Consider the following 23,733-nt stretch of genomic DNA (forward strand, 5'->3'; position numbering starts at 1 on the left):
ATAGTTGCAAGCCTTATGTGAGAAGTGGATGTGACGGACAGTAACTGCGACCCTGCATTTTTGAGGGGAAGGAGGAGTGGTTGGATTATAGATGTTTCCTGCTTATGGGTAACAAATGGTACCACCACCCATGCTGCAGACTGATCAGTCACCCTAGCTGGAAATAATTGTTTCACCACAACTTGTAGGCTGGTGATTAGAGTACTAGCCTGCAATATAGCAGACCTGAAATTGCATCCGTGCTCTGCTCAATTTACAGCACGGACCTAACCTTGGGTCTCCTCCACATCCCAGCTAAGTACCCTAACCCCAATCTACCCACTTATACTTTGTCCAGGACCCAAAAACTTTTCAGATGAAATCTTCATGGAAACTGACACAGTTCTGTGAAACATTTCTTCTTTGTCAAAACATTTCAGTCAGTCAGCTCTACACATTTCAGTTATTTTTATATGTCTTAATACAAACTATCAGCTGGTTTCTGCTTCTTTCACACTTAATGCGGCCATGATTACTACCACATTTGGGGAATGCTGTACTCCCTGCACACAGCCATCCTGCAGGCTTTTCTGATTAGCACTTGTTCCTCTCATGAAGCAATTCCCCTCTGTTTCCAGGATCTGGGAAAATAACATCCACTCTCACATTTCCCGTTTCTACATGGTATACACAGCAACCAAGAGCAGCAGAAGCATCTCCATCTTAAGTGGGAAGCAAGGGACACTGGTGATGCCATTATGTCATTTCCCCCAGTTTTGAAGAGCCATTCTCTTTTCCATACTGATTACCTCCTTGCTGCAGTCTCTTCACCTTGGCCTGGCTCCTCACCTTCTCGGTCACTCTCTTCCCCATGCTTCTTTACCTTATCCCCAGTCACTTCAATCCCCTAAACACCTTCCTCCAAAAGAAAAGAAACAGGCTTGGTGCTATTGGATGGTTCACTGGGGTTGGACACCACGGCTACATCTACACATGCCCCAAACTTCGAAATGGCCACGCAAATGGCCATTTCGAAGTTTACTAATGAAGCGCGGAAATGCATATTCAGCGCTTCATTAGCATGCTGGCGGCAGCGGCGCTTCGAAATTGACGCTCCTTGCAGCCACACGGCGCGTCCAGACGGGGCTCCTTTTCGAAAGGACGCCGCCTACTTCGAAGTCCCCTTATTCCCATGAGCTGATGCAGTACTTAAGGAAACAGAAGCACCCCACCTGGCATTACTATAGGACAGTAAGAAACACATGGAACATAACAAGGGGAAGAAATACCCCATCATTCCCCCTCCGGCACACCCCCGCTGCGTGGCCCGCTCCCTAGCGCTAAGCTAACACGAGGTACGATTAAAGCAGCCTGTAGTCGCGGCTCCGCACGTAGCCTTGCTGCTGCGGGTGGAGAAGGTGCGGTGGGCGACTGCCCACAGGCTGCTACCTCCCCGCCGCCGGGCCCAAGGCCTGACTCTACCCCAGGCGGCCGCAGCTCTGCACACCCAGCAGAAACCGCTCCTGCAGCTGCTAGTCCTGTGCGGGCGAGGCAGCGCTGCGCTCCGCCAGGGGGTGGAGTGGACGGAGGGCCACCGCAAGCAAAGAAGGGCCCTCACCAGATCCACGTGACTCCAAAGGGAAGTAGCTCCGTCATGGCGGTAAAGTGACATATGCTTCCGCCACCCTGGGGCCTGCTCGCCGTTTGCTCCCGGGGTCGGCTCTCCCAGCCCCCCAACACAGCCGCCGCGTTTTCCAGGGGTGCAGGAGCGAGCCGACGAGCAGGCAGCGCCGGCGAAGGAAGGATCGGCGGTAATGGCGGCAGCGGGACGCTGATGTGGCGGAACTATTTCTCCTCGGCGGCGGCGGAGGAGGAGACGGGGGGCGGAGCCAGGCCCCTCTCCTTTCGGAAGCTGCAGCCATGATGGAAGTTTGAGGCGCTCAGTGTCGCTGGGGCGCGGAGGAGGTCGGGGCCGATGAGAGCGGGCCGCCTGCAGCCCCGCACCGCTTGAGCCCGCGCGTGTTCGCTTCTCTGAGCTAGCCACGTCCGGGCGCGCTGTCTTCTTCTCCCGGGAGGCAGGGAGCGCCCGCCCGCTCGGCTGCGCGGCCCCATCGCGCGGGCTCCGCCGCCGCCCCGGGCGGGGAGCTGAGCGGGACGGGGGGGCCCGAGCCGCTGTCACCATTTCTGGGGCCCGGCGCGCTGGAGAGTTCCCCTCTCCGCCTTCATCGCCTCAAAGACGGCGGCGGCGGCGGCGGCACATTCAGGGACCTGGGCCGACTCTAAACCCTTCCTTCGCCGCCGCCGCCGCGGCTCCGGCGCCACTCCGGGCTGTTGGGGACAGAGGGAGCCGCCGCCGGGAGCAGCCGCCGCCGCCGCCGCAGGGGGAAGCGGGTTTGCCGTTTTCGCCATCCTCGGCCGCCACTCGCGCTGAGCCGCAGAGGCAGGCCCTGTCCACGGTGCCATCCAGCAACAGCCATTACCCGGTCGCCGTCCAGAGCCCAGCGGCCGCCGCTGCAGCAGTGGGGACAAGGGAAGCAATCTCAGGTGAGCCCAGGGCCACCTGCATCCCGCAGCCGCAGAAGCCGTCTCCGCTGCCGTGCTTGTCCTCGCTGTTCCTGAGCAGCCCCCGGCTCCCAGACATGACCGCCATCATCAAAGAGATCGTCAGCAGGAACAAAAGGCGATACCAGGAGGATGGCTTCGATTTAGATCTGACCTGTATCCTCAGCCGTGCCGCTCCGGCGCTTGGCTCGCCGTTTCTCTGGGAGGTGTGATCATCTCCCCAGCGAGCTGTCGTCTTAGAGCTGAGCAGGGATACGTGTCTGGTCTTCCCTCATTCCCTGGGGCTGCCATGTTCCTGATTGAATCTGCTGTAGTCGCCAGTACAGTCTGAGCCCCGTCGGGCAGGCTGAGCGTTTGGCCTAGGCCCTGCACCCAGGATAGAGATGAGATTAAAATGAAAACGAGTACTGCACGTACAGCTATTGCATCAGACCCTGAGAGCAATTACCTGATGTGCCTGCTGGTGTTATCTGTGTAGCTGTGGCCATCATAATTATTTTGAGCAAAATCAAGTTAAAAAGTCAAATGTGTGGTTAGGTTGGAAGTTGGTCAGTGTTTAGCAACCATATTGCTTTGTTTTGTGAGGCAGTATGTTGTAGAAAAAGCATATCCTAGGTTAAACGTTGTCTTGTTCTTGATTGGTGTAGGATTGGGCATGAACATTAGAAAGCCTACGGTTGTGTTGGGGGTGTGTGTGTGTGTGTGTGTGTGTGTGTGTGTGTGTGTGTATCTCGAAATAGAGGTTGAGTAGCTTTTTGTTCCCAAGTGATGGTGTCATGCATATTATTGTATTTTATATTTAGCAAATGGTGGTTGCAGACATTAACACTGGTGTTCCTTTGAAATTGAAGCATTCTAGTATGGCTCTTTTTGACACTTCTCTTATTTAGGTGTCTTGTCCTACTTACAGTGATGTCATTGCTCGTGTTCAGAACCATGCCTCTTGATGTTTGATTTTGGTTTTGGTGTAAAAGATAAGTGTTCTGCTGTGCTGCATGTAGTTGTCCTTTTTTCAATTAGTAACTCAGCTATTTGAATTGCACACGGTTTGTTGTTTTAACTTGCTATTGCCTGGGTTTTTGTATAGATAGCTTGTTCTCTGTCAGTACATATGCTGTATCTATTTCCAGTTTTAATTAAAATATTTCACTTTTGAACATAAACCAGACAAGAATATAAGAAAATAACTATTCGTATGAATTTTAAAATAGGTCTCTTAAAGATCAGTTTACTTATTCAATGATATTTTACATTGGTAAATCATACGTGCATTAATATACCTATGGTTAAGGATGTTAAGATGTTTCACAAACACAAATAGGGGATGAGGTTCTTGTATGCTGCCTGATATTTTAGGAACTCTTGAGAAACGTTGCGTTGAAGAACGTATAATCTGGATCCGTTAGGGCAAACTGTAAAGCATCAGAAGAACTGTGTAGTCCTTTGAACAGATGTAAAATATAGCAAAAGCAGAAGACAGATACGGGATTTTTAATATATGATGCAAATAATATATAAGGTTGGATTGTAACAATCAGAATACAGATTCTGTTAACTAAACAGAATTATCTGTTTTATAAAGTAGTTTTAGTGCATAAGTAGTGGAAAAGGTATCGCTTTTCTGAAAGAGGTTCTGATTCAGAATAAGTTTACAGTAAGGTCAAGATCCACTTACTGCTCTTGAGAATGAGCAGAATTGCATCATAGGTACCAGATTTCTTGTGTATGGAGAGAAGTGTCTAGTACAGAATGTTTGTATTGATTTGGATCTCAGCCTAAAAATTTGAAGACTGAAACAAAATGTGTGATTCCAGGAAGTGGACATTTATTTTTTTTTAAAACACTAGTTACTACTTAAAGTATTCATGGTTTTCAGTAAATATTTTTTATTCTATTTTTAAAAAATATTGATCAGTTATAGGTTGCTCTCATTTCAGAATTTCATTTTTTTTAAACTTCTTGTTTCTTTAAGATGTGTATAGTAATATCAACAAACATGCATTTGTTAAGATGTAGGCTAGTATTTTAGAACCTGGAAGGTGAATTTCCTGCTCTAAAATATAGCTTCCAGACTTCACCTTTATTGCTATTCTAAATGTGTACTTGAGTGACAACTTTCCTAATGTTGGTACAAGTGGAAAACCAATAGAAATAAAGCTAATTTCATACTTTCGAGTTCTAGGGTTTGTCCGTAAAATATTTTTTTCTAAAACAATGTTGTAAGCACATGCTATAACAAACATTTTCTGTATATTTTTGGCTTCTTAGTGCGAAGATTCTTGAATTACAGTTAGTGATTATTTTTTCCCTTACCCAGCTCAGAGTTTTGAATGATGCATTGAATATTGTAAAATTTGTCTGTTTTATAGTTTGTGGATTTAAGTCTATGAATTTTTTTTTCTTTACAGGTTTGTGGTAAGGGAAAATAATTCCGATTTAGCCAATTTCTGGTTTTAATTAGCTTAAATTTATAGGAAAGATTATGAACTATTGGTAAAAACAATATTTCATGGAGGAGTGAATGATCAAATAATATGAAATGTTCTTCTATTATGTTCTATATTTAACGGTAGCAGATTCTGAACAAAGGAAGAAAGCTCCACGTATTAAATGACAACGCGTAACTAGATGTATTAGAATACTAAACCTGATAAATTGGCGAGGTAACTTTTGTGAAGGCTGCACAAGGAGGCCCTTTGACAAAGTTGCTAGTGGGGTAGTTGGTCCTGTCTGGCACCCAACATTTTATATTAAGTTTTCCCTTTAAGTTAATCATTCTTTATACATGTAGTCTGGGGGCTCATCTTCTTGGAGCTGACTTCTTTGTGGTTAGAGAGACTGGTCGTAAGTTCCACAAGTGAAGACTAGACTTCTAAGAGTAGCACAGGTGGTGTATGAGCAAACATTTTGGAGTTTGATTGTTGTTTTTAATATGTATAGTTATTTTAAAAGTAATGTAGGCTGCACGTTCCTAAACACATTTTAAAAACAAGTTCTTTTGCACTACAACCTTTTTAAATGGTCTTTTGGATGTGGGTTGGAATTGTCGAGATAGTGGTCACATCCTAGGATGAATACAAGAGATGCTTTTGTATGTTCGTCTTATGTTACATCTTGAAAACATTATAAACTAGTCACTTGAGTGTGGATGAAATCAGTTTAAATTATTTATGCAGAAAAAAGAATCTAACATGACTACGCTGATTTGCTTTAAAAAAAATAAAGGAACGGCTAAGCAAGTTTCTTGTATGTCACATTTCGTGCACCATTTGTAACAGTTCTGTACATCCTTGGAATGGCTCTAGTAGGGGATTCCTTCAGCATTATATCCAACCATTTTGATAAAATTAAATGTAATATCAAATATTTCACTTGCCATTTATGTATACTTCAGTGGGAATAGTGTTAAATATGCTTTGTGAAAATAACAGGTAGAGGTGGGGCCAAGGGCAAACATAACTTTTTTTATATTACTGGTGTCCCTAAAAGGTGCAGTGATGCCTTAACTATACTTCTGAATAATTTTACAATACTTGAATACCCAGTATATTTAAAATTTATGTACTTTTTTGTTTGTCGTGGTTGATGACAGTTAAGTGGTAGCAACTGCATACTGTAATCTCATGTAAATTGGATTGAATGCGCATGTTTTATATGTAGGCCGTAGAAAGGTACTTAAATATTTTGTGGAACTTTCAGTCAATTAAAAAATGAAAATAGATACCTTTCTTATACACCAGTTCACAGCTTCAGTGAGGCATACCAGAGTTCTTCCTTGCATTGAAATCAGCTAGTAAGGACAACTGGAATGATCCTGAAGCAGAGCTAGGACCCTGGTATTATGAATAGTGACTTCTATCAATATTAAGGTCAATGAACTATACATGTTGACTTACTATTACGTTTTGATTTAAATAACCAATACATGTGCAATTATTTTCAAAACTCTGAAGTTTTACAATATATAATAATTTTTCTTGAAAGTACCATCAGATCGTTGTGCATTTTTCAGTGGAATCTTTAAATGATTATATAACTTTACTTTCTCTGTTTTAGGAAAATAAATCTGAAGTAATCATGTCATATTAACCATTGAAAAATCTAATAGTTTACTAAAAAATAGAACTGATATTTAAGGTTGCCTCTAGTTAGACATTCAGTCTAACAGAAGTATAACCTAGTGATTTTCACTAAATATTTTGTAATGGAAGGTTTTAATTGATCTACAGGTACAAAAAATCCTCATTATTTAGGATTCTGTAATCTACTAGTAAACCATTGCATTTGCTAAATTTACTGGTGAAAAATATTCCAGTGTTTAGGTATTCGTTGTGTTTCTTTGAAATATTTAAAGCCTGACAGGGTGAAATAGCTCTTGGAGAGTTGTCTAGGAAGTTACATTTGGTCATGAAAGATCAGTGTACTCAGGAAACCTAGGTTTAGTTTTCTGGTCCACCAGATCTTTTGCCTGACTTTGGGCAAATCACTGCAGCATTTTCTTTTATCTGTAAAATGTGTTAGTAGTACTTCTTACTTCACAGTAGCATGTGGATGGTGAAAAAGGCAAGCACTATGGTAATTTGGACACACTACTTAAAATAGGAAGTAAGGCACATAGATGTAGATGTTTGTGCTTTAAAAAACACCCCCCTGCACTGATGAAGTGAGTTTTCTGTAAGAAAGATTATTTAACTTTGATGCTTTTGATGCTGTTTTGGCATCAAATCCATAAAAATATGCTTTTCGTTAGTTTTTGCTTGTGCAAAAAATACACTTTTGAGGTCAGAATTTTTGTGCTTTATTAGTCAAAAGCGAGACAGAATATTTTCATTAAATAGCTTGAGATAGTTCCAGCCTTATGAGGGACTACTTGATCTCTGCATTGTTTAGCTGTTTTAGTCAGTATGTGCAGCGTTGCTTAAGGCTATTTGCACAAGCTAGACATAAAGTTAAAAATTAACAAATTACTTGTGTACATTTTTAAATAGACAGAAGCTGCCAGCTTTTCTTTCATACATTCACTTGTAGCTACTAGTCAAGGGATGGCTAGATGTTATGTTTGAATTCTCTTGTTCAAGTAGAAAAGAAATAAGTACTGAAAAACAGTGAATAAATTGTAGATCTCACTCAAAAGGAATTGTGATTTTACTTAAAGTATAGAAATTCAAATCACTTGTCCAATGAAATTTTTGTATGCTCTTAAATAATTAAAATGGAATCTTAGCTGGACAAGTAGTTTTGGAATATGTAAGGGGTTTTTATTATAATGAGTACTGCTCTGTAATGTGCAAAATATTTTGGGGTTTTGTAGAGCAAATGTACACTAAAATTAGGATATGATTTAAATAGATTAAGGAAACTTAAGGTCAAGGCTGTGACTGTTAAACATTAACTGTATATTCTAGCACACAGCAGAATCTTGAACTTCTGGCAAATAACTGCAATACTGTCTGAGTTGTGCTATTAGTTGTCTTAATTCTGACTTGACTTGCTTTTGAAAGGTTAATAAAACCATTTTATTACATAGTGGAATTTTCAGAAGTGCTGAGTATTGGTGTTGCATCAGTGCCTTCAGTGGGAGTGGGGTCAGACCTATGCTGAGTAAGACTGAAAATCCCACCTTTTATACCTGTGCTTTTTAAGGTCGATTTCAGTCTAGAACGTCAATGGGTTGGGTCAACATTATCCTTTGATAATGCCATCATTATGGATGAACCTGTCTAGCAATTTGTGCTCATCACACTAATGTCTGAACCTTAAAGCCTTAGTGCTGTCCTGAAATGGTCACATGCAACTACTATTATTGATTTCAGTGAGCACATATTAACCATGTGTTTTGGAAAAGATTATAGGCCTGTATGGAGCTTGTGAAACATTTGAGCTGGTTAGTATTGCTGCAGCATGGCATACATAGAAATATGAGCTTCGTAGTTGTCAATCATTGGTAAAGAGATTTTACTTAAAGATTTTTTATCTTTGCATTGTTGTGTATTTTCAGTATACTAAATGATCTTGTAGAAACTCTATTGCAAGTTACCAATGTGTAATATTTGCAGTGTGGGTAGCAGTTATTTAGAAAAATGTGTAACTTTTGTTGCATGCTAAATGCATTTTAGAAACTGAAGTACGTTTTGATTTATTGTTGAGTAAGACATAATTTATATGTATTTCTGTATTATCTTGGTCTGTGGCAATTTTGGTGCAGAAATTCCTCTATCTTTATGAGCAATTTGTGGGAGTGACCTCTGTGACAATGTTGTCTTTGAGAAAGCAAAAATACTCGAAAGGGAAATTTTCAGCATATATGCTTATATCACACCTTTCACAACATTATAAATTAATATTATTCTCAGGTACAACTTTTGTACATGAAGTTTCTGCCTAGACTGTTTTGGTACATGCTGATGAACTTATTGTCTATAGTGGAATTATGGACTTTTCCTGAATAAGAGCTGTCAGGCACCACATGAATTCAGCTGGGTGGTGGTGGGGAATCAAATTAAACTTGCTGCTAAAAAAACTCACGTTAATGTTTTTGAACTGTATAGTTCCTTTGCACTATCTGTAAAGTTACCACACATACTTTAACAGACTGCATCCCTGACCAATGCAAGCCATAAAAAGCAAGGCCATAACCTTACATATGTTCCTTTTGAGTTTGTCGTCTAAACCGTCACTTTTTTCTATCTAGTATATGTTGGTAGCTCAGTACAGTAATCTTGTTCAACTACTGGTGTATAGATTTGCTTTCACATAGATTTGGTGTTATGTAGTTATACTGTGTGTAGTTCTTTTCAATTTGTGTAAATCATACTGTAATGAATTGCAAATAAGACTGGCAAGATGCCTTTCTGTAATGTTTAGGAAGTGATGTTGGGGCACTCAACTCTATTTTGGTATATATACATAGAAATTGCAGAATTGAAATCAGTTTGTATGCAAATAGAATGAAGTTTGAAGCTTAGGATCGAGATGTGGACTATGCAGAAGTAGTAGTTGAGATCAAGAAGAGGAACTAGTGAGTAGCATGTACCTGAGATATTGAATGATTTGATTTTCTCTTTTTATGGTGTGCATGGGTTCAATATGCAGTATACAGGAAAAAACAAACTTAGATTACTTTTTTTTGGGAGCGGGGCGGGGGGATTTTCCAGTTTTTAATCTATATATCAATGTGGCTATTTATGTAGTTTGGCCTCAACATTAATAGGTATTGCAGAACCCACCATATGTGACAGGATTAAGGTTGCTTTTTCCTTTTCACTTTTCTGTCCCCTTGTGTGCATGATTATCAGGCACCTGATGGGGAGTGGGTTACAGCCCACAAAATCTTATGCCCAAATAAATCTGTTAGTTTTTAAGGAGCCACAGGACTCCTTGTTCTGTTGAAACAGATGGACGTGACTTTCATTGTGAAACTCATTACCCTTGTGCTGTCTACAGGTTGAACCTCTCTAGTCTGGCACCCTTGGGACCTGACCAGTGCCAGATGAGAGAATTTGTCTAACTACAGGAGGTGAGTATTGTCTAGCAGCATTACCAAGATTTCCAGTGCTTACTGGGCTCCTAAAAAAACTTTTGGGGTAAATTAGAGCTAAAGAACAGAACTCTGATAGCCAGGTCTGGTGTCTGTAAATAAACTTTATGGGACTGCAGAAAAACTTAGTCATCCAGCTGACTACAATCATGCTGAATTATGGATGTTGCTGGAGGGGAGTGTACTCGATTAGAGAAGTTCAACTATAGTATTCCATATGGAGACCTGAGGAAAAGCCAGCAATAGAATCCATTTCTGCTGGGTTTTACAGCTTGTTTGTGGCCTGATGTGCCGTGGGAAAATTGGTCAATATAACATAATTTAGGTATGAAAAAAGTTTACCCTCTTGAGTGTCGCAGATAACAGCCTCTTCACCAGTACAGCACAAGTTTAACAGGAAGATTCTCCCCTTTATCTGGCGACCACCTTTTGTAGAGGGGGAATAATACATAGACTATCAGGAGGCCTCTTAGCATAGGTAGCATACCTAGCATGGGTAGCATCTTCACTGAAGAACTGTGTAGTGGTGCTTCTGCAGTATTTAAAGTGTACATACATTTTCCTGAGGAGTTTGTTCCAGAGTAGCTATTCTGCAATAGCTCCATGTGTAGGCATGCTTTTACTTGGCAATCTGTGTATCTTGTTCTGCTTTATTTTAATATGCTTTGGTAGAGGATTCATGAATAGCTTCTGTGCTTTAAATTCATTCCCTACCTTAATCTGGTATTAATTTCCAAGGGTAGACAGTTTTCTAATATAGATAGTTATCAAATGGTAGAAATCTGTGCTGTGATGTGAAGATTCATTATTCAGATACTAGTATGATGGAGGGGGCAATGGCATACTTTTTTCATCTTCCCTTTAAAACAAAAAAATCTAGGAAATTGCATATGGAAACTGTTAGAAGAATATTATTTAGTTTTCAAAAAAAGTAGAAAAACTTAAGTACCAGAGTTTATAGTAGCTCAAGCAATCTTAATTTTACTGTTTGGAACATATGCAATATAATATAGTTTTAAATTATAAGGTTGCATACGTTTTTATCACAAGACCCCTGCATCATTTAATACATGAAATGGATGCATAAAGTTGCCTAGAGTTGTAAATCATGCCTTTCCTAAACTGAGTGGGTGATTCAGCAGCTGACATAGTTTGTTTTTGATCTAGTATTACTAATATTATATAAAAAAAACTATAAATCATTGTACTTTATTAGAATCATAGAATGCTAGGACTGGAAGGGACCTTGAGAGGTCGAGTCCAGCCCCTTGCCCTCGTAGAAGAAAGCAAGTGTGTTGCACCCCAAATCTGGTATTGCAGATAGCTTATGTTTTTTGGATTCCTCCTTCCATCTAAGTATTCACAATCTACCAGAGAAGGTTATGGTTTAGGATGTTAATAGTAGGAGGTTACAAGAATTTTCAATTTTTTAATTTGGATTTCACAGAACTCTTTAATACAAAATGTGTGTATCCTCCAGGCTTATACGCTTTTATGTTTCTCCCTGTTTATGCACATCTTGGGTAGCTCTTGGGAGTCTATAAAACTTATTCTAGTCCTTGCTAAGAATAGTGATGCAAAGTGTGGATGCATTAACTTGAAAGCAGCCATCAGAAAGATGCAAGTCTACAACTTAAATTCTTTTTGGCTAACAAGAAATAGAATGTAGCTCATTCTTAGCTGTACTGGTCTTGCAGGATAAAATGAGTAAATATTAGAACATACTGTTCTTGAATATGACCCAAAGAGATTCAGATTCTTGACTGTACATATGTGCTCAGTGTCTGCCAGAAATGTCTACACAGGCTTTGCATAGTTCCTTGTGGACCTGAACAGTTGGACCTGAAGTTACATAAGAAATTTAGGCTCTACATTTCTTTCCAGGTATTTCAGTATTTAGTTAAATCCTTCTAGCAGCTTTTATCTTGGCCATTTTTCTTAGTGAAACTATGGCTTATTACAGTTTTAAATAGTGTAGTCATGCTTTTGTTTGATTTGTTGGATTTTATTTTCTTACTGTTCATTTATCTTGGTGGTATATTTTTAATGTCCATGAATCTGTACATGATGATACAAGTAGAAATTCAGCACATCTTTAATTTTTCTTCAGATTTATTCTGAAGCATTTCTTCTGGAGTAAACTTGACCCAATGCATGTGAAATGAAGAAATTGTTGAAATAACTGTTTCTGACATTACTATCAAATAGAACTTTTTGTAGTCTTTTTCTCTTAGATGTTTTTGTTTTCATGACATTTTGTTAATATAGGATTTTCTCCCCTGCTCCTAGCATAAACAAACAGAAATGCTTGCTGTGCTTAAATTACATGTTATAAACTTCAGTTTAAAATTTACGATAGATGGGAACCGAAAGCATAAGACACTATAAGCTTAAAACATGTTAGGACAATTCTAGTGTTTTAGGGGTATCTCTAACCTGCATCTGAGACTCCTTGTCCTCTAAGTAACAGATGGTAGAGCTTACCAAGTATAGCTGGCTGCCTACATGGAATTCTCCTTTACTATCTGAAGAACTATTTTTCCTCTTCACTTCCTGAAGAACCAAATTCTCAGAAAAATAGCACCTGATGGTATCCCAGCCCAACTAATGGTAAAGCAACGTGTATATAAATAGGGAGTGTGTGTACAAGGTAGTACTTACTAACTGACAGATGTCATGTATTATCAGGCTTCTGTAGAGATACACACCCAGTGTATTTTTTTATTAGGAATGGCAAAGAAAACAAAAGTTAGTTGGCTTGTGAGGTTTGGCTAAACTTCTTAAAATCTGCTTTGGAGAATGCTTGTGGACGTCAGTATAGGGGTAAATTCTGTGCTCCTACCACCCCTGTAACTGAATCAGTGGGATTTAGTGGAGCAGAGTTTGGTTATAAAATTATGGTAGCTCATGTACAAGATTTTCACACTTCGTGTTCTGTTGAGGTCCCGCTATGCAACCCTGTGTACCTCATGCAGCAAGAAGTTGGTGGTAATCAGGTGTACATTTCCTTTAGAGTTGAGCAAAAGAGAGATGGAGAATATTCCAGCAAATGAGGAATGGTGACTGCTGCTGAAGAGGGGTAGCATGGGGATTGACTCCTGCCACATTTGATTTGATTAGGAGATGCACTCTAAGACTGGGTGTTTGGCAGATTATTGCTTTATCTGCAGACTTAAGACCACCCATGAAAGCCAAAAATACAGACCACCTCCATCCACCCAAATAGAAGCTTAAGATGTAAAAAGCTTAGTGAGATGTCTTTCACTTGTGAGGAAGATGACTAGTGTCCTTTGAAATGCTAGGGTCTTAAGGTATGTGTGCCCAGCAGCTGGGAGGCGTAATGCTCAATACATATACCCATGTTAGAGCTTTGCAGCCTAGTGTCCAGAAATACCCGTTTGGCAGCAACAGCACAGGTAGCACAGCTCAAGCACCTCCCCTGGATTACATGTTTGGCTCAGCTCTTGTGTTAGATGGACCTTTAATTTGAAAGGTTGTGCTGCCTGTCTATATAGAGACTAAACGAAACTTAAGAATTTTGCTTTTCCTCCTTATCCTATATTCTAAGGAAAAGTTGCATTGATATGTTAGAGGATTTTCTATATCTGGATATTTGTAAACTGACAATTTAAAAAAAAGTCAATTGAGAGAGTAAACTTTCTGAGATCTCTGGAGTGGTTTATAAATACCATACAAAACTTGTTTGCCACTTGTTGCATAGCTAATTGTTACTGCCTGTGAAAGAAAAGGTTTAATAGTGTGTATTGTACAAGAATGATCCTCCATAATTTTTAGATAAGCTAGTGGTTTTAAACCTGTGGTTTTGTTGATTTTTTGAGAATGTTCTCTGTTAGACAAGTTTTAGTTGTGTATATGTTTCTAACTCATCTGGGAGTGGATTTAAGAGCAGCTTAATCATTGGAAAATATTTCAGGGTAACTTACTAAATCTATTTACATTTATTGTTCATAACAAAAATTCTATTCAGTAATTTACCTTTTTTTCTGACCTGACTTGTAGTAAAACATGTGTACATGCTAACTAGAGTCTCTCAAACAAATGTATTAAATACTTGAAAACAAAAGTGTACCACACATCCTTTAATTGTTAACTTAAATGTAACCACAAAGGAATACATGACCACTCTTCTTGAATTGATTATATCTGTTCCTGATTGGTATATTTGTTTTGTTCTTCTAGAAATAACATACGTTAACTTTCTAAAAATAAGAGTGATCTTTTGTTTTGGGGGTTAACTTCAGGGTTAGAGAAAAGAGAAATCTACATGCTGTCAAATCCAGAAATACCATTACAGACTAGTACTCTGATGTACAAATATCTGACTTGTTTCTGTTTTACATTTTATCTTGTCTGCCTTCACGATCAAGGAGTCTATGTTCCGTTTAATTCTATTGTGCTGTTTGATTTACATATATTAAGTTTTCTCCTGTTCATTCAGGTGATACGGTTGCACATTTTGAACTTGCAGTAAATTTCGGAGGTTTTTTAATCCAAAGAAATATGTAAATTATAAGGCTGTCAAATGATTAAAACTAATTAATCAGTTCTAATTGTATTGTTAAACCATAATGGAATGCCATTTATATCAGTTTTTTGGAGACACTTTTTTTTTTAATATTTTTAAATATAGGATCAGCACTCAGAGCTCTGGGTTCTGGAAAATGTTGCTCAGCATTGGCCCTTGCTGCTCATAGAGATCTTGAGCTGGGGACGCATCTGATGTCTGTGTCTCTCTCTCTCTCTCTATGTCCATCTCTGTTCGGATTTTTGTTGTTGGGTGGAGGAGGAAGGGGGGAGGAGTAAAGCTCTGCCAAATGGTACAAAACCAGAATTTCCCTAAAAGCTAACTTCAGCTGTTGTTTTAAGGCACGTTATTTGCCTTCCTGTTTGTGTTTAAATAAAGTTCCCTAGCTCACAGTTAAAAAGATTGTTCATCTTGTAGATTCAGTAGTTTTGCTTTGCAAAGTGGTAATGTTTTCTTTCTGTTCTAAAAATGCATTTAAGCTGGTTAGGCCTTGAACTTAGAATTTTGCATTGACGCCAACTCCCCCCCCCAGTCACCTTAGGAATAAGTATCGTGGGTTCAGGAGAGATTTTTGGAAAATTCAAAACAAATTGGATGTGTGTCTATTAGTGACTGCATGCAATTTGTTTAATTTTATGAGATTCCTTTGCAAAAGTGTTAAGTTGCTTTGTATATTACTATAAGCAAGTACATGAAATTTTGTCTCTTCTCATTACTTCAGAAAAATCCCTTGTAATAGGAGTATGCATGTGTCCAAAGTTATTTGACTGTAACTTTCACCAGATTTATTTAGTTCCTACTTCTCACGTTAGAGTTCTTCAGTACGATTGTTTACTGAAAGGCATTTCCAGGAATAATAATCAATATTTGAAATGTATGAAAGCTAAGTTTTTACATCTTTAGATTGATAGTTTCTCTTAGTTTCTTAAGAGAGCTTCAAAATTCAGATAGAACTTGGATTGCAATGAATTTCACTAATTCTAAGATTTTTAGATTAATTGTTAAATCAGTTTGGCATGGAAATCTGGCACAGGTTTCTTGCAGTGCTGTGGTTGTAAAAGTGTCCAAGCAGTATGAAGATTTAGTAAAATCATATGATCAGTAATAACACTGCTCATATGGGAAAAATTCAAATACTTAGGTTGATCCTCATGTAACCCACTTAGTTTCCATGGGGCTACTTGCAGAGTGAAGTACATTTAGCGTGACTAAAAATGATGGTATTCAGCCTAGAGATGGAAAAACTCTACTGTAATGTATGAAACCTCAGTCAGCGTTCTTTGCTGCTTAAAAATTGGTTTATGGCATTAGTCTTAAGATAACAAAGTAGTTTTAAATTTAATCGTAGTTAATATTGTACACATCTACAACTATCTTGGATATTGACGAAACTCGTGCTGCTTGGATTCTATAAGGTCAGTCTCGCCACTTGGGCTGGTTGTTAAAGTAATGGTATAAGGCAGTGGGGGCAGAATAGGTCTAAATTGGAAATCTGTAAATGGTCTAATTCAGTTACAACTTTCCTTCCTGTACCTGTGGTTTTTAAGACCCTAAGATTGGTTGAAACAATATATTTATTAGCTTGCACATTTTAAATACTGTTGCTTGTTTGGTCTGTTCTCTTTAAGGCCTGTAATCTGTTTTTATCTGTAAATTATTCTATATTGAAATTATGGAAAGTATTGGCTTTAATATAATTAAGAGAACAGAACGGAAGCTTCTAATGGTTGGGATATTTTTCCTTCTGTAGACATATAGCTGAGAATAGTGGCATTGTGATTCTGTGGATGAATATTGTCATGTGTTTTTTAGAGTAGCAGAAACTGGATTTAACTGAATTTGCTAATTTTCTGAAGTGTGTTTATTAGGATGTGTTAATTACCTGTTGTAGAGGAATTACTGTGTATAAGATTGTTGCATGCAATATACTGCCACACTGAATTTACTAAATATTTTTTTAATTTTTATCAAATGTTTTATATATGCTCTTGAGATGGAGAAAGGAATTGATTAATAGAAAGCCTGTTATGTAGCAAAATGGCATACTAATAATTTGATTTAGCAGGTGTTGCTAGTGCAATTGCTTACTCTTTTTATAAAGGCAGCTGTGTTATACATTTACTCATCATCTTGTTTTGGAACAGTCACTTGGAACAGAACTTTTTAGTGCAGGATGTCCTATAAATGTTTTTCTGAGCAAAAGCATAATTCTGGAGCAGGAATCTGGTTTTATCAGATGCTTCTGAATCCTAGGAATACAATTTTCAAAGAATTTGAATACAATAAAATGAAGTAAAATGTAGTACAAAGGTATTACTGTTCTGCAGAGAGACCTGGTTTCATGAAGGACTTAGTGCATACAGGTCAAGGTTTCTGTGCAGTAGAGTACTTTACTGCACAGCATATCACTAGGGGCAGTGTTCGTCCTACAATTAAATTGAAGTATACAAAATATAATTTAATCTTTGATTCAGAAGGCATGTGAGGATTTTGCAGTGCCTCAGAGTCGTCATAATCAACATTAGTTATCATTGTAGATGTGGAAGGTGAGGGAGGTCGGTCTGAAATCTGCAATGACATTGACCCAACATGGAATAGATTTTAAAATAAATCCCTGATTTCAGCTTTCTTGTTTTCTGCCTCTTAGCAGTTGCATAACATGCTGGGCAGTATACTAGTCCTGGTTACTCAACTGAAGGTTTTATACTGGGAAATATCGGAAAAGTCAGTTAATTGAGTGCTAGATAACTGACCTTTTACTGTGTTTTTGGAGTGCCATATAATATCAAAAAATATAAATCGCTGGTCTGAAAGTAAAACAGCTTAATGATTTAAATAATTATTTTGTAACTTTGGCTAAAACTAGAGATTTAATAAAAGAAATAGCTAATAATTACCCATTATAAGAGATTGAGGAATGCCAGACTAAAATTAGCACTGATTTTAAAAACTGTTGTGTATATATTTAACAATAATATTGGTGATCAACTTGTTTTGAATAATTAAAATAGATATTGCTCTATAATAGGATAACTGTGTATGAAATGTTTGATTTTTGTTGATTGTTTAATATATTGAATTCTTATAAACTGTTTTAATGCTTCATTGTACTTTCTGGAACTTGTTAAATAGCTTAGTTAACACAGTTTGTAACTACACAGATGTCTAATTTATTACTTCTGTACAAGCAACATGTGTGGCAAACAGACTTACGTGGAGTTGGGTATGGTTAACTGCTTAACTGTTATCTCTTGACAATCTGATATTGGAGTATTACTGGGTAACTTACATAAACTGACTACATTTTTAGAAGATATGACAAATCATTTCTATCTAAGGTTTGGTCTACACTAGAGAGGTATGTTGAGTGCTGGTACGCAGTTCTAGCTACTGCAGTTGTCACTAGAATGGACTATCTGCAGTCAACTTACCTGCCATCTACACAGAGGGAGGTCGACGGGAGAAACTCTCCCATTGACCTCCCTTATTCGTTATGATACTTAGGGGTACAGGGGTCAACGCTGGACCCCAAATAGTTCGATTTCATGCATTTCCACTATGCACTCTAAATCGGACTCCAGAAGATTGACCCTGAGTGGGCTGATCTTCCTAGTAGTGCAGATGTACTTTTGGGGATTACTTTAACTTTTTTTTTTTTCTTTGTATAGTGAGGGTAATTTTTTTAGCTTTGAACGAATTAATTTATTGTATTTATAGTTCATTTATCTTCATGTAATCTCATCTTTCTATATGTAGTGTAATAACTGAAGGACTGCAGTATTACATTCAGAAGTGAAGAAAATGGAAAGATAAATCTTTGAAATTAATGGTTTCAGTTGCAGTAAAGTTTCTTTAGTAGATTGCTGTATAACCCTATGTTTATCTAACCTGGGTTGGGCAATAGTTTTTGATGGAAAGGGCCACTCCAAGAATTTGTAAGTGATCAAGAGTAGCACTCTTCTGTATTATTAAGAGGGAGGTCTGGGAAGGGGATTGGAGTGCAGGGGTGGGTGTGGGGTCTGGTGGAGAGCTTGGGTGAAGGAAGGGGCTGTGATCTGGGGCAAGGGACTGGGATATGGAAGGAGGTGCAGGGTCCAGGAGTGGGTATGGATGTAGCAAAGGATGCTGACCTTGGGAAGGGGAAGACATAGGTGGTCCAGGGTCAAGGAGGATGATGTGACCTGGGGCACAAGTGCAGGAGGGGATGCAGGGATTTGGGCTGTGACTTAGTGTGGGGGGTGCGGTGTTTCGGTTTTGACCTGGGCAGGGGGTTGGTGGTGTAGAGGTGGGATGCCAGGTGCAGGCTTCAATTAGGAGGTGCTTACCCCATGTGGCTCCCAACTGGGAGTCCAGGGACCCTCAAGCAGGCTCCCTGTCTGCTGTGTCCCACATGTCACTCAAAGCAGCTGGCATGAGGGCTATATATGATTTACCTTCTGTGTGCTGTGTGTGCCTGTTGGGCCCTCTGAGTGCTGCCTGCACTGGAAGCACAGCCCAGGTAGCTGTCTTTGGCTGGTTTCCAAGCTGGAAGCTGTGAGATTGTGCCAGAGACAGGGGCAGCATGTAAAGCCCTCTCCCAAGGGGAGGCTGTTTTGCAGAGGTGGACATGGCCTGCCACAGCTGGCTGCTTTGGGCGGTGTGAAGGTGCAGTAGACAAGGATGCCTGTGCAAGGGTCCTGCTGGGTTGTGGAATCATGGGTGGGCCGGATCCCAAGGTTTTGGGCCTGAATGCTATGGATGTAGAAAAGTATAGCACTCTTCCGTACCGGGTTCCATTTCTGATGAGTGTTAGTATTTTGTCCAACTGATGGATTGTCTGAATTTGCAGCAAGTTTTGTGTGAGAGAGACATTCAGAGCACTCTGGCATCAATCTAGTATACAGAATTTCTCCTCCCTCCCCCATCTCCCGCACCCCAAAATAGTCTGGAAAGAATCATCACTTTAATTTATTGCTGAATTTAATTTGTGCCTTAAGTCGTGGTTCCTAATTAATTTTGAACTGTTACATTTAATTCTGGTAGGTAAAGAAGTGGTTTGGACATTTCTCTTTACCTTCATTAACCTATTTAATATTAATATTATGTTGGAATTTTTCTTATTTTACGTCATTTTTCAAATGGTTCCTTAACTTGAATATTCAGATATTTATCCAAACATAATTGCAATGGGTTTTCCTGCTGAGAGACTTGAAGGAGTATACCGAAACAACATTGATGATGTAGTAAGGTAAGATTTATATTTTTGCTGATTCTCCAAATTATTTACTTTCCTTTTTTTTTTTTTTTTTGGTACCACTAATTCAATCTGTATTTTTGAAACTTTAAAGCCTGTTATAAGTAGATTGACTAGGGGCACACATTTTGTTCTGCTTAGATGTACGTGGGGAGGGGAAGTTTGGTGTAAAAGTGGTGTTTCAGACTATTTCTATAAAAAGATGTATTCTTAGGGATTGTATACCAGGCCAGGGTTTATGAATAGGATGTGTACATATAGTGCAGTCATGTTCATAACATGGAAAAGTGATTTGGGATAGTTGATTTGGGATAATTGTGTAGAAAAGAGAGGTTTTTGAGATTTAAGAAGTGTGAAGCAGTGGCTTTTGTACCCATAGTGTCAAGATTTTTATCAGCTAGACATTTCAGAATAGATGTTAACTTGTAGTTTCTCTTACTCAAATGAGTGCCTAAGTGTAAAGATAAGTGAATGTTGATTTCAGGTATTGAGCAGTAAGAAATTTCTGGATGAGCAGTTTACATCTTGCATAAAACATGAACAGAGAAGGAATGAAAGGGAGCTTTAAGCTCTTCAAAGCTATTTCATGTTATGTTTTTGTAAGTTTTCTCTTTTGTATTTTTACGTTAAAAATGTCAGGTTAGCTGCTCTGGAATATTGTGTGTGAGAATTTCAGAGGTGCCTAAATAACTGAAGAGCATATATTTGAAAATCCCATTGATTTTTTTTTTTTTTTTTTTTTTACAAAGCTAAGAGCACAAGTTGTGTTTAAAAGTTGATGGAACTCATGTTCATAAATCACTTCAGCTGGTTTTGAAAATTCCACTTTGTGGCAACTGGAGAATAAGTGAAATTATGTCACACGAGTTAAATCAAGAAATTTACAGGGAAGCACAATTAGTTACTTAGAATATTTATTTTTCCTCTCTGTTTAATTCCAGTGTCTAAAAACCACTTTGTTTAAAAAAAGTCTTAATTAAAAACTTTGTATGATCATTTCCTGTTTGTCTGAGCTGGGGTGGGTGGGGTTTTTCAGCAGAATCATGGGAGACCTGGTTAGATAATGTGGTATTTCCAAAATGTAAAAGGCATTAACCACCTAAAGTCCTCAGTATCTTTGGATGGGTGGGGAAGACAGGATGAGAAACTTGTGACTGTTTTGCAACTTTTCAGAGATATGTAGGATGGACAAAATTAAAAATTCCTCATTGATATTAAAATGGGATTTTTGAAGTATTGGTTCAGAATATTGTCACTCTCTACTAAATAAAAGGCATTGTACTCAATACTTGCATAGTAGTTTGGCCTTGTCTCTGTTACAACATAAATCCATGATGCATACAGTTGTCAGAATTGCATTGATTGAACATTTACGGAGGTAAGCTTGAGCTTTAAGTGTAAAATGGGGACAAATCATGTTCAGCAACATTTAGAAAACCCTTCCTACTTAAAGAATAAACTTAAACAATCATGGCTGAACTAAACTGAAAATAAATCCAGATCTCATGCCCAATCTCAGATTTTAACAAAGCTGTCCTCCCTATTTTAGAGCTCCTTTTAAGTAAGCATTCTGCTTCTGGACTACTAAATACTTTCTCTCAATATTCTGTTTTTGATTTACCATTGTGGATATTTCCTATTCTGCTTGATGATTGAGCCTGGATAGTTGGGCTAAACTCATATTGCATGTAGTTATCTATGAAAGGCTTCCGTCTGAAAGACCAAGCTACCAAAAACTCATCCCAAGATTGTGGTCTAATTTGCTTGAATCTCTGTTAATGAGAGGCCTTTTCAAGCTCTCTGTCTCAAGTGGTGTTACGAGCAGGGACTTCAGTCTCATGTTCCTGTTTCATGGCACAGATTCCAGGAGATGTTCTCTGAAACCAGTCTCTGCTGAAATCTGGGACTTCCATTGGTAAGGAGTTGGCTTACTACTTCAGTACTAACTGTGGTATTGAGTCATCAAGGTAGGTCATCTAGGCTACGGCCACAAAGCCAAGTTATTTTGTGATAACTTTGCTGTCATCTGCACTATGCAAATGCTATTTCGAAATAAACGTAAAATAGTAGCTGTGGTGTTTCAGACCCGGGAAACCACGTTGCAGGAGGAACAGTGTCTATTTTGAAATTTTGATTTAAAAATAGGTGCTGTTAAGATGCAGGATAAAGCTTATTTTGAAATAGTTATTTCAAAATAAGCACTATTCCCTGTCTTTACAGCACCTGTTTAGAAACAGCACTTATTTTGAAATAGCACCTCTGTGTGCAGACAAGCTATTTCAAAATAGCTGAGTGCTATTATGAAATACATTTTATGTGTAGCAGCCCTATTTAGAAATAGCTATCCTGGAATAGCTTATTTCAAAAGAGGGCTGCTGTGTAGACCTAGCCATAGAAACTGCCAATAGCTTTAGGGGACAAGTGACTTTCCTTGGAGCTATAACTGCCTTGACAAGTTCAAGCCATCAAGAGAACTAGTGGAATCTCCATGTGAATGTTCAGATCCAATTAGGATGTTTTTCTGGGTGACATGCTTTAGGCTATTTTGTGTTTTGTTTTAAAATTAGGCTTAGTGCAGAGGTAAATGGACAAAATTTTTGTGATATCCAGAAGAACAGAGTAGATGATCTAATAGTCCTATTTAGCCTTAATCGGAATCTGGGGAGTTAAAAGTTCCTTGAAGTCTGTGCTTTAGATCATGGGCCCAAGGATCAGTCAGTATCTGTGGCAACTGCACCCTGTTGGTAGTAGTAACATCTGCAGTAGCTTTAGTACTATTCTTCACTGGGAGGCTGCTGCTTCTAAGACTGAGAAGCTATTTCTCTGCTCAGCAAAGGTGAAAAAGCACTAACTTCCCTCACTGTTTCTGACCTCAACCAGATGTAACAGTAGTTTAAGGGAATGCCAGTCAGCATGCTACTAGGGATGTCTTTTACAGGTGCCTTTCTGGGGCTGGTCATTCCAGGAATCCCGTATTTATCCTGTCTCAGCAGCTTTCTTGTTGCCTCCATTTCCTGAGCTCTGCTAGGTTTTATTTCCCTTTATTCTTAAGGGTATCTTGACTACAGCTTGCAGGACTCCTCTGGTAAATGCACCAATTGAAGACATTCCTTTTTCAGGGACCAGAATTGAGCTTCACCACACTATTTGCCTTCCTGATAGGAAATAATCTGTTTTCTGGGAAGGTGGAAATAAAAACGAATGCATGGCCTGTTCGCTCTCCTCTTCAGGAGGATTGCAGGGAGCAGCAGAGTTGCAGCCTGAGAACTCTCTCTCAAGCTCACTAGTAGTGCTGCAGCAGGATACGTTCTGTTTTCTACTCTGTAAGTCGAGAAAAGGCATGACTGGGAGGTACATTGCTTTTGGAGAATCCAAAAAAAAAGCAGCAGAGCTAGAATACAAAGTGTGAAGTGATGTTCTCTCTACTCTCTGGTCCTTCCAGGTGTGGAATAAATTTTATATGCATTAAGGCATGTGTGAATGTACACCAGCAGGATAAACGCAAGCCTAGCTGTGAGTGCTCTGCTAATCGGCTGGGCAATATTGAAGTTTTTCTGGAGGGGCTGCACAGTAGCAAAGCTTATTGACAACAGTGGTATGAAGTAGATGGATTTACAGTGGGTTAGCTGGAAGTATGGGCAACAGTTGGCAACCCTGGTTGGAAAAACACAGAAGTTTGGACTCTAGAATTACCCTACTGAGGATGGACAGAGAGGGTCAGGAGGAGAAATGTATGACCATAGAGTTGCCTCTGAAAACATTGACTGAAAAGGCAGAAGATTTGGAAAATGGGGAACTTTTGGGGAACATACTAGGATTCTAGTGTTACTTGAAAGATCAAAACAAGTAACCTATAAATACTTCGAAACATGGACT

At 39.1% G+C, this 23,733-nt stretch overlaps 1 protein-coding gene across 1 annotated transcript in view; it reads left to right on the forward strand.

Moving 5' to 3' along the window:
• Positions 1-1,963: 1,963 nt before the first annotated feature.
• PTEN (phosphatase and tensin homolog) overlaps positions 1,964-23,733 on the forward strand; it is a 96,913-nt gene continuing 75,143 nt past the window's right edge. Inside the window, exons 1-2 of the mRNA XM_075000348.1 lie at positions 1,964-2,697; positions 19,767-19,851. Coding sequence (XP_074856449.1) covers positions 2,619-2,697; positions 19,767-19,851 — 164 coding nt within the window. The 5' untranslated portion in view covers positions 1,964-2,618. The remainder of the gene's footprint in view (positions 2,698-19,766; positions 19,852-23,733) is intronic.

Source organism: Carettochelys insculpta, chromosome 7 (genome assembly GCF_033958435.1).
Source record: "Carettochelys insculpta isolate YL-2023 chromosome 7, ASM3395843v1, whole genome shotgun sequence".
In the NCBI taxonomy this organism is placed as follows: domain Eukaryota; kingdom Metazoa; phylum Chordata; order Testudines; family Carettochelyidae; genus Carettochelys; species Carettochelys insculpta.